A 12,867-nucleotide genomic window follows, 5' to 3' on the forward strand; every position below is an offset into this window, starting at 1 on the left:
GATTATTGTTTTTTTATTATTATTTTTATTCATGACAAAGCATTGATGTCGATTCGTTCAAGGTGTTCGTTGTGAGGAAAAGCTATTTTTTCATCGTGCAAAAACTTTGTCAGGTTAAGGTTAGCGAAAAACTGGCCAAGACCGAACTGATCTTAATTAAAACTGATAATTTGTGAACAAAATGTCTATTAAAAAATGTATTTCGAATAGATAAAATTTTCAAGTTAATAAATACTGACGAAAAAATTCTGTGACATTTCTTTCTTTCTGTACCAAACTCTATAACCATAATATGAAATTAAAACTAATAAATTTCATATCGTAAACACTATTAATTTACGATATGGAATAAAACTAATGAAATATTTTCAAAAGAATAACCGTATTAGCAAAACAGCGCAGTAACGCGGCTAGTATTTTAGGTTGCGTTTTAGGACGTTAAGGAGCGGGCTATATTAGGTTAGATTTAAATGTTTAATTTATTGTCGGTTTTATTTTGCATGTTTGTCAATTAAATATTATTATTAATAAATCATATTAATATCACTAAAAAAGAAACCCTAAATAATACTATTCATATATAAATTGGAAATTTGATTTAATAACTTTAATTATAATCTATGTTTTATTGACACAGATACATTATGACAGATTAAGTCATAGATAAAATTAATATTTAAGTAAATATGAAAATAGAGAAATTTAATTTAAAAACATAATATTTTAAAAATCAAATTTGGAAAACACAGATCCAAAAGTGCAATGTAGGTACTAGATGTGCATTCGGCAAATAAAAAGTTACTTTACAGTAACATACGAAAAAAAAAATCACAAAAAATTGTATTACCTGAATATTTTTTCAATATTCGAATTTATCTACTAACCACGCTTGAAAGGCTAAGCGAATTTTGATGAAATCCTGCGTAAATATATGACATGCCTTGGCTAATACATTAGTATTTACGACTTTTTATACAAAATTCCTTTGGTTAAATAAAATATAGCGTTATAACCTATATATATATGTATATATACATATTACAGTTTATTTAAAGTATTGATTATAATCACACCCGCGCCAAAAATTATGTCACAGAATGATTGCACGTTGCACATGTGCATGCGCATTCATGTGCGCTAGTTGGCCTCCTACAAATTAATTATTACTCATCATGTTTTACTTCACATAATAAATATAGCCAAATTATTATTTAGTTTTACCATTTAAAAAAAATGCATTAAAAAATTTATGCATTTAAAACGATTTCCATCCAGGACCACCTTCCTTCGCGCGTGACATTAAAAAAAAATCGAAAGAGAGTTCACTGCACTCCAGAGCGTACACAATATTTTTTTTTTTATAAATAGCACACACGCGTTCTATAATTTCGAATTCACGTTCTATCCGCGGTACGCATGCGTCCGCGCGAAGTTTGTTACTGACAAGAGGAGCGCTACAATCTGCCTCGATTGACACCCGGCTAAATTTCAAGCTCTCAACCTTTACCAAAACTGTTACAACTCCGCATCATCTTCAACCAGCCGGCTTATTGTCTATTATTATTCAACTAATTTTAAACTAAACACTTTACTATACGTCTCTCTAACTTGGAATATAGTCTACAAATCCATCGGTTAGCGTGGAAAATCTATTGATAGTAGTTTTAAAGTCACGAGTGATGTATAAAGATTTTAGTCTATGCTTCGTGATATTTTTAAACAGTTTGTCTAGCGAGCCAAACTGAAAATGTCAGCTTCCTATGGATCTTTTTTGGATGAATTTATAGCTATTTATACTGAAAGATTACATTTGTTGATAGATTTAAACCTAACAAACAGGCAGGCGTATTTACTTTTTATTGATGCTTGTATGTCTGTTGGTAGCTAATACTGACATTTCATAAATGTAGATAATATTTTCTTGTACTGTTTTTTTTTCCATTTAGTAAATGTAAAATTAAATGATCTTTCGTTTGTAATTCCCAATGGTAAGTACTATAATGTAATTAGTTCGAATAAACTCTTGTTTATTTGATCTATATATCATTCTCTATTCTATGTTATAACATACTTTTACTATATTTAGAAAATATCAAAAGGATTTTTTTCCGAAGTGTCGAAAAATAACGTTGCTTTTATAAGAATTTAAGATATTTTATTTGCAAAAACAAGTGTAAATTGATACATAAACTCGTGTCTGTAGAATGAATAATCAGGTTACAGTTAACTATTTTGTTTTATTCGGAACTCTTTACAATCTAGAGATATTTAAGTAAATAGGTACTTCTAGTTTTTGAGCAGCATAGAGCTTCGCTTCCTATTCTGCTAGATTGAGGACAAATCTTTCAGATTTATAAACATAAATGCCTATGCATAATTCCACTATACATAGTTTATTTTTATATATGATGGTTATACATAACGTTTATAATTAAATTCTCGATTACTGGGACTGAATTTGCATTTTAAATAGGCATGTAAACAACCTTCTATAGAATTGCACCGCTAAAAGATTACGATACTCTTTAACTCTACGAGCGAGATTTGAATATATTTTTTTATATCACTAGAAGTTCAACTTCGCACGGGTGCAATATTTTGCAAATATAAACCTTTCTTTTACACATACATATGTGAGAACATGTTAATAATAATTTTTTATCTATGTGTTATGTTTTAGGTAACCTAAAGAATGAAGAGAAACACGAAATCTGAATACTGACGCCACATTCGTTTGCGTCTACTTTCAATCATATTAAATACACCACAAATCAATGCGTAAATTTAGATAGTAATGTACGAAGTTTTATTTTAATGTCGTACGCCAAATAAAATGAACATCTAATTAAATTAATTTAAAAAAATTATCATTAAATAAAAATAGTTTAAAGTAAAGTATATTCTTTCGTTAGCAAGAACATAAAAAGACAATATTAAGCTACCGTTAATGTTTGTTACGTACAAACATATTCTGTAATCGAAAGGATCATGAAACTACACTTCATTTTCTTACCAGTCCCAAACATGTAAACAATCTTCAAAGTAAGTACTTATTCTTGATTTTTTTTTGTCAATTATTAATTCAATACTTCTCAATATATATACATATAATTACATAGAAAATTACTATTGTGATTATACAATCACAATAGTAATTTTCTAAAAAGTCCATTTATATTGCTGAAAAAATAATTTAATCAACTGTCTAGCAAATTTTAAGTCAATTAGTACCAAAATTATCGTCTTTAAAGTTCGTGATGCAGTATCTTTCCAATACCACAGGTTCAACAATGGACTGGAAGAGACATAGGTACGACAAATGTTTTTCAGCCAGTTAATTACTTAACAAAACCAGGCAAGGTCGCAACACAAAAGGTGGTTGCGCAAAACGGCATTGTCACACAGATCTAGAGCCACTAAATGTGGCACCTGACGAACTTGTGACCTTGAACGCTATCCTTGCCATGTTATAAAACAAAATCCTCTGCCGCGTCTGTCTGCCTGTTCGCGATAAACTCAAAAACTACCGGGCGATTTTTTTCTACGGTTTTCACAAATACACAGTGTGTTTCCTGAGGAAAGTTTAGGTTTTACCCAAGCGAAGCCGGGACGGGCCTCTAGTTTATTTATAGGTTATTATTTTACTTGCTATGTATTGATGAGGGTAATTTAATTATATTTGGATGGGTGGAATCTTGCAACACAATTTTGAAGCAAATATCTTGAGCTGAAGTTTTGTATATGCTTAGTATAAATGACTATCTATTGTTATGATTTACATGAACAGATGGTGCATCCAACAACGGCTTCCGACGAGGGAATTTTCTTTTGCTACTGTTGAATAAAATTAGTTTCCTAATTAACGTAAACATATTTAATTCTTATCTATGTCTAACGTTAAAATATTGAATAATTAACGACCACGCATGCGTCATAAAATTTATATTATTTGACATTGACAAAACTGTCATAGTACCTACTCTTTGTTATTTTCCACTCCGTTATCATGGGTTCACAGAGTGACCAATGCTGAGGTTCTGCGTGGAATGGGTAAAAACTTGGGGGTGCTGGTGTCATAAAAAGCAATGTTTCGGACACGTAATGAGATGAGAGGGTAAAGTTACCGCATTCTTCAGCTCGTCATGCAAGGGAAAATCCAAGAAAAAATCCTCCTAGCTGAAGAATCTAAGAGATTGTTTCCTTCGAGTACCCGAATGCTCTTCCGTGCAGCAGCTCCAACGTTAAGATAGCCTTGATGGTCGCTAATTTTCGATGGCAAGCGACACGAGAAGATGACGTTAATTTCTGATTTCTATGGCTTTGCTCAAACGCAAAAATAAAGTTGGCTTTTCCTCATCTTTTCACTAAATATCCACAATAATTATTCAAGGAAACTTAAATTACTTTCTAATCACTGAGGCTCGTGTTTGTTTCCAGAATATCTTTCACCATTATTTGCAAATCCAAAACAAACAAATTCATAAATACTTTTACTCAATTTAAGCGTTTCAAGCACTCCCCCGACAACGGGTACCTAATCCTGTTTGCAGAGTTGAAATAAGCCTTTTTGTACATTTTCCAAGCGTTGCGTGACTTTCAATTTCATTAAGATTAAGTATGTCTAAATCGAAATGTTTGTACATTTAATTAAAAATATCTAAACCCTATGCGACATTTTGTGTATGAACGAAGTGAATCCATGATTGTTAGTATTAACAAGCAAACTTTTTTTACCCAAAAAAAATATTTCATTAAACGAAACTAGCCGGTGAAATAGTACTTAGATTGTTAGACGAGTTTCGAAAGAAATCAATTGTCATATTATTACTGGCATAATTGGAATTGATGACCCAACCATGTCAAACACTCTATTTTTCACTTTAAATTTGAGGAAAGTGAAATAAATGAAAACTAAAATATTTATAAATCAATAAATTGTAATTAGAGATTTTTATAAATTGGTAATAAACACTCTGAGATTTCGATTGAGATTTTTAAATTCGATAAAAATACCAAAAACAACGGAGAAGAAATTACGAAAAAAAAACGTATTTTAAAAATTTCAAATACGGAACACACAGCGACACAGACCGCATTTTTCTTATTATGACACTACTGGCAGTTTATAATAAACATTCCTGCTGGAAGTTGGCTAGTGTCACATCTAGTTAGTACACTGTAGCTCAGCGTTCCATCGTGACGTCACACTCCGCAAACGACATACTGTCGGCAAAACAATTGAAATTATATTATACCCGCACCAGCTAGCATGAGGTATATTTGTTTTTGCGCGTGCGTAAGAATCATATTTGCATGAATTAGTGATTTAATTTATGGTGATACATAACTGCACACTAGGGCCGCCATCACATGTTTACCAATTCCTTTTGTTTATTTGCGAAAAACTAAATAAATCCTCTTTTTCTAATTATTCTACATATACTAACTAACTCTATAGTAACTACGGTTTCTAATTATACTACATATACTAACTCTATAGTAACTACGGTTTCTAATTATTCTACATATACTAACTAACTCTATAGTAACTACGGATGAGAGGGATACTAACTCAACGATACTATATTTTATAACATATACAGATAAATATCCAAGACCTGGGCCACAATCAGAAAAATATCATTTTCCATCATGACCCGACCGGGGATCAAACCCTCGGACCTCTCGGTACAGATGCAAGCACTTTACCACTGCGCCACCGAGGTCGTCAAACACTGGTTGGTTTATATGTATATATTAAGATTCGAACTTGGGACCTTCCGATGTGCGTATTAACAGCTGGACCGTCACTTCGTCATTTTCGATTTATTTATTTTTTTGTTGTTTTGTTTTTGCTGACGTTACCAGTAGCTGCTAAAAAGGAAGCCGGGTACTTTGACAGTTACCCAATGTGTGCTTATCTGTGTGTTTAGAACACTGTTAGGCCGAAACATACTGATATTTAACACTATCAATGTTAGCACTATATAGTATTTGTACATACATATTTTTTAACAATTTTTTTTTCTCAATAAAAAATACACTTTTTACACAATTTTTTTTTATTCGTTCCATCCCAATCCCAAATATTATTACAAATGCGAAAGTAAGTTTGTTAACTCTTCACGCTCTATCTACTCAAATGATCTTCTTGAAATTTTGCAAGACATAGGGTACCTTTCATCCGGGAAAAACAACTGTTCGCGTGAGAAATTGACGCGGGCGAAGCCGCGGTCAAAAACTAGTTAAAAATAATGATTAATGAGTAAAATAAGCTATTGATTGTTATAGTTCGCGGCTTATTAATATATTTATAATTATTAATATGTCTGCGCTCCACGTCCTCATTCCCTTTTATGTCGTAAAAAAGTTTAAAGTTTATATTATCACGTTTTGTCAATGTGAAACATCGAAATAAAATCTTATCTTGTTGGTTAGGTAAGTCTAGTTACCAAAGGGAATGAAGGCGTAAAATTAGTGAGATATATAACATACATACTAACGTCTCGCGCCGGCTTCGCTTGAGTAAAACCTAAATAATAAAAGGTAGCCACTCCTGAAGGTTTCGCCTATCTCTGTGCCAAAATCCATAAAAATTGCCCCAGTAAAAAAAACTCAAAAACTACTGTTTTTGAGTTTTTTCATTACAAACTAAAATAAAAATCTTTCCTTTTTATTAGTATGGATTTGAACTTAAAATATGATTTGCTCAATACTAATCCTACTAATATTATAAATGCGAAAGTTTGTGTGGATGTATGTGTGTATGTTTGTTGCCCTTTCACGCAAAATCTACTGGACGGATTGTTATGAAATTTGGTACACGGGTATATAACCTGGAATCACACATAGGGTACTTTTTATCCCGAAATCCCGAGCGAAGCCCCGGGGAGCAGAGAGTGTTATAAATGCGAAAGTCTGTCTGACTATTTGTCTGTCTGTCTGTTCGACTTTCACGGTTAAATCTCTGGACCGATTTTGTTGATAATCGCTATGCATGTAGTTAAAGACTCGCGTTCTAACATACGCTACCTTTATTTTTTCAAAAATCAACCCCCAATTGATTATAATGGGTGTGAAAGTTTGTATGAAAATAATGTCTATTCCGCTTTCGCAGAGAAATTCACGCGGGCGAAACCGCGGGAAAAAGCTAGCTATTAATAACAGCGCTTTGATGTTTTGTGTCTAGATGGTGTGGCTAGTAAAAAAAAATGAAAATATGAATGAACACAAGATCATAAGTGTTTTTTCTTGTAACTAGTTAAAATGTGTGGTTTTTTTTATATCTAGTTTACCTTTCATGTGATCCGATGTGTCTGCTCTCATTATGTCAGTTAAGTAATGTTCTAAAGATTGCATGTTGTCGAGTCCTCCTCTCTCCTGAAAAAAAAAAGAAAAAAATTAAAAAAAAAAAACTTCAAGAAGGAATGTTCCTGCGTTTGCCTTATAATAAAACTACTATATTCCACTAGAGGTTATTGTATGAGGCTCAAAAATTCAATAAATTTCAAATTAAGATAATTGTCAAGTACCAGCTATTGCACGCGACTTCGCCCGCATGAGTTATTCTGCGAAAGTGGTATACAAACTTTTACCCCCTATTATAGGCAATTGGGGGTTGATTTTTGAAAAAAAAATCTACCCTACGTTTGAACGGTAGCCTTCAAGTATATGTATACCAAATTTCATCAATACTGTCCAGCGGTTTAGCCATGAAAGCGGAACAGACAGAAACATAGACAGACAGACTTTCGCATTTATAATATAAGTCTGGATTTTTGTTTAAAAAATCAACACATCACCCGTGATTACTCTATTTCGATGATATTTTATTTATCAACCTGTTTATCAGACACCTAACGGACCTAACTTGCAGATAAGATAGATAAATATTTAATTCGTTTTCCAGGTCAAAAATATTTGACCATTAAATGCTTCAATATATCAAAATATGGGCAGTCTTGCGTACTAAACGACTACATTAAGAAGACACGAGATCTCTTAATGTTATTACATAACTGAAGATCTATCTACATCAGCCGCTTTATACCACATTATATCGGCCCCCCTTCCAGTAATAACTAAAGGCGCTTAGGGTTCTACACAAATTGGCCGGCTTACATACAGCAAACCTAGTGACCCATTTTCCTTTACGCAGTGTGACGTCACTGCGCCAATGCGCTAACGTGAGGGAAACTCCCAGGGAAAACTGTAACTTACAGCCTTGTAATAACGGTGGGTATCGCGAAGCGAGTTGACGCGGTAATGAAAAATGTAGACGGTAAGTAATCATTGTCCCTGGGGTTGGCAAGAATGGAGTGAACAGAATATTCGAATTTGGAATACCCATAGATTTAGAAGGAAACAGAAAATTCGAATTATTTAGAATGCCGTCGCATGTTTAGATTTAAACTTTTTTAGGCAAAGCAAGTTGTCAACTTGCAGCCATATAAAATGTTACAATTTTTTTGCCACGTATTGATATGTATTTTAGCCTCGTATTGATATGGTAATTAATGGTCCTATTTAGGAACTGTTTCACAACCTTCTGAAAAAATAATCTGACAGATAAACTAACTGCTAGTTAAATCTGCCACATGTTATTGAAAATTATCCAACACTTCTGTAACACATTTTTTGACGCTATCTGTTTGATGTTACATATAGACTATCAGATAATTTATCAGCAAGAAATAAATAATTACAAAAGTTATAACTTATTTAAATGTAATAAGACTTCATTTAATATTCATAAGTTTCTAAGTTTGTTGTCAACTGTATACCAAGTTATAACATACCGCTAGCATCGACCTTTACTCTTCGTAATAAGGTTCAATTTGCAATGAATTTGTGAAGCGGCGGCCGTACCGTGGCGTAATGTGGTGGTGGCGGCCGTACCGTGGGGTGACAATTAAAAGTTAGATTATTGTAATAATATGCTCATATTTTATTTACATTTTCTGTGATTACTAACTAATCTGTTGCCTCTTCAAGCTCTATCTACTCAACTAATCTTCTTGAAATTTTGCACACATGTAGTTTGAAGTGTGGAGAAGGACATAGGGTAACGCGGCAAAATAACTGTTCCCGTGGAAAATTCACGCAGGCGAAGCCGCGGACAAAAGCTTGTCTTCAATACTTTTCACCCGCGTTAATATTACGGTATGAAAGGTATCCTATGTCCTTCAAACTACATGTATGCAAAACTTCAAGAAGATTGATTGAGTAGATAGAGCGTGAAGAGGCAACAAACTTACTTTCGCATTTGTAATATTAGTAAGGATTAGGATTTTGTACAAATCGTTACGGCTTCACATCGTTACAGCCTCATATGCAAGCTTAATGTACCACGGTAAATTTATCTCGCGTACATGTTGTCTAAACTACGAACAGATACAGATTGTGTCTGTGTGTCATCCACACGATGTGGACATGCCGTGCGATCAACGAAACAACAAAGATGGCCGCGCGATATGTCCAGATAGAATGCAGGAAGATCTAAATGTCAGCTATTCCTGACAGACAGCCTGGGAGACAAGTGTTTGTTGAAAATTCATACATTAATTATTATTTGATAATATATGGAGAAGAGATTTGTACTTTTTTATTAGATTTTTTTGATGTTTTTAGGATCAACTTTTTATTTAAATTATGTAATTGACCGAGCGAGATCTAACATTCTACTTGGGGCAAAAATACCAAGTATGTATGTTTGGAAGGAGATAAATTTCGAACCGTTAGTCCGATTTTTATGAAATTTAAAAGGTATCTAGGATATGCCAATAGAAGTTCGTGGGGCATCAAAATCGGTTCAGTCGTTTTTGAAATATTCACAATTTTGCGAACAACTAGGTTAATAAGTTTTTTTAATTCATTTAATTTTGTTGTTATATTATTAATTCCTTTTTCTTTATTTGTAACCCAGCTGATGCTCGCGAATACTCAAAAACTACTAAATTTATCAGAAAGACGGACGAAACGTTCAAGAGTAACATAGGATACTTTTTATCATGGTTTTACTCGAGGGAAGTCGCTTGTTTATATATAAAAAAATGCGAAAAACTTTCACTCATCACAAAATTTCGAAATCTACTAGACCAAGACGAAATTTTTGTACATTGTGACTTAAAGAGTTTTTGGAAATTCTATCCTCAAGGTCGTGAACGCGTGATATATAAAACTAGCTGATAATGGACGAATATGGTAACTATGTACGCAAATTTGCCCGCCCCGACAACATTTGAATTTGACAGATATTTTGGCGCCCAAATATCAGGAGAGCTGTCCCCACCTAAAGTGGGAAAGGGTGAACAATAAGAGTAGATAAGATTATATAATTAGCTGAGGCCTGCGAATTCGTTCGCTTGAATTAGGAATAGGAAACTGAAAATGACAAAGAGCACCCTTAGGTTATTAAAGAGTCCATCATGTAACAGTTGAAAGAGATTGAAGGTGTCGTATAGGGAGGAAAAATCAATAGCAGAGGATAGACTATCAAATTGGGGTGAAAATACATTTTTTGTATGTGTGTGTGTATATATATGTAGGTTCGGTAAATAGAATGTTTATGTTCGTGGAGCAACAAAATCGTTAAGTCGTTTGTGAAATATTCACAATTTTGTGAAATGATTTTTCTGTGTTCGCGAGGTCTAAGTTCGCGGCGAACAACTAATTGTAAATGGAGTCAGCTCCACCGACAAGAACAGAGTTCTTGAATTAAATATGTATGATGATTATTTAGTGGGGTAGTAACTAATTAAACTAAACGCAGGACTAACAAAACAGCTTATCGAAACGTGACCCATTTACGAATGTCATAGGATGTATGACATTTTGAATGAAACGGAACGGATACAATCATGATAGCATGTCAAGGACATAGATAAATAGAATAGAAGTGACAGCTCTTTGATCGCGATCAAACAGACTTGTCTACGATATTTCTATAGGCATAGGGTAATTTTAACCCTCGACGCAAAAAGAGGGGTGTTATAAATTTAACGTGTCTCTCTGTGGCATCGTGGCTCCCAAACGTATGGACCGATTTTCGTTTTTTTTTTTTTATGTGTCATAGATAATTTTATCCCGAGTGTTCTTAGTCATGTTACATGAGAATCGGTTCAGTCGTTCGAAAATTGTAGCAAAATGAATATTGATGGTCGGGGTTTTTTTAATTTGTCTAACAAATGATTGTATGATATGTGGAGGGGAATCATGGAATAAATGAATAAAAAATATTAATATATAAATGGTAATACTAGGTTACCTAGGTACTTTGATTACCTTTGATTGGCCTGGACACATTTTTGTACACTGGGTGGCTACCATGAAAGATAAAACACGTAGCACGTCGTTGCATCCACACGCTCTCCCTTTTTTGCACGATATGGGAAAAAGAGACAGCATGCGTGGACGTAAAGTTCCAGATAGGCCTTCCAAAATGACGCACTTAAGTGAGCAAAATCCACATGAATTGTATTAATAATCTTGTCTCTTCAAATAATTTATAATAAAAACATCACGGACATTGAAGTCAAAAAGAATTTGCTTTCATGAGATAAAAACAATAGTAAATCTCGTAAATAACAATGAAAAATAAATTAAAGTGGAATTTAATTATCGTATTTGCTTATATAAATAGGTAGGTACCTTAACACATTTAATTTTTTAACCAGTCGAATAGCCAATTAATAAAAATAGCTACTCTGTCTATACTTCATTACTTGATCTACTAAAGAGGGCGTAGCCGACGTTTCAATATTACAGCCGTCCCCCTCGCCCTTATGACAATGAAAAGAGACAGCAATCGTACGGAACCCCGGTGACTTGTGCCATTTAATTTGTTGTATTTGATAGACATTCATGTCCCTTCATTGATTTTGGGGTGTAAATGTTAAGTGAATTTTCAATTGTCATTGTAAAAGTGTTTCTCGTCTTGGCGTGTGGTTCCGCCCTAGAATAGGACCACTCCATATCCTCCCGTGGATGTCGTACGAGGCGACTAAAAGTAGTCGAGGCAGCTGATATTATTCAAGGAGCTGGTAGGCGGCAAAATCACAGCAAAATCTTCATAGAATAAAATCTCCATCGGCAAGTCAACGTTTACGTTTAGAAATTACACCTTATCAGCCACTCTTTCGTATTCATATTCTAAACAGTATTTATCAAAGCTACAAACTACTAGCATTTCCGAACATATGTTACACAAGACACCTGAATGTTGCTCGCAATTTTTTGCTTATTTTCATTAAAATCTATATTTTTTTATGTCAGTACCTATCTCACAGTAATAATGAAGCAGCTACATTCTACGGAACATAAAATTGATGTGATGTTGTGTCTATCGTCATAACATAGATAATATATCATATATGTTATCAGATAAAACTGACAGATGATTGACAGTTGATAATGTAGGCCTGAAAATTTGTTTATGGCTGAACGCGATGGAGCTATTAAATTAAAAAGATATATTATAATTAATTAAGTATAAGCTGTTATTATAGTTTCACCTGTACCGATTTCTGTCTGTCTGTAACCAAAACTTTAAAAAATATTATCATTTGACTCTAAAATTGGATTTAATTTAATCGAAAGAAGAGGTGCGCAGTTGTGACTCGAATGTACTTTAATTTTAAGTACACTAAGTGTAATTAATCAAATTAATTGTGTTACATTATATTTACAAATAAACTTAAGGAACCTTATGAAATCTATACAGTCATGGGCTGTGGAGGCGCGAAGCCCAGGTTCAGTGTAATATGATTTTACTACTGGCTATCTCACTGACGTCAACTTGGAAATGCTACTGTTACCTACCAGCTGCCAAGACTATGTGGCGTTTAGTAGACTCATACGACCACGGGA

General features: G+C 33.5%; 1 protein-coding gene across 2 annotated transcripts in view; it reads right to left on the reverse strand.

Moving 5' to 3' along the window:
- The window catches only part of orb2, an 87,054-nt gene that overhangs the window by 60,054 nt on the left and 14,133 nt on the right, over positions 1-12,867 (reverse strand). For both annotated transcript variants that reach the window (XM_053766718.2, XM_053766716.2), the window contains exon 2: positions 7,296-7,380. In XM_053766718.2, coding sequence (XP_053622693.1) covers positions 7,296-7,380 — 85 coding nt within the window. The remainder of the gene's footprint in view (positions 1-7,295; positions 7,381-12,867) is intronic.

The sequence above is a fragment of the Plodia interpunctella genome, chromosome 29, assembly GCF_027563975.2.
Source record: "Plodia interpunctella isolate USDA-ARS_2022_Savannah chromosome 29, ilPloInte3.2, whole genome shotgun sequence".
Taxonomy (NCBI): Eukaryota; Metazoa; Arthropoda; class Insecta; order Lepidoptera; family Pyralidae; genus Plodia; species Plodia interpunctella.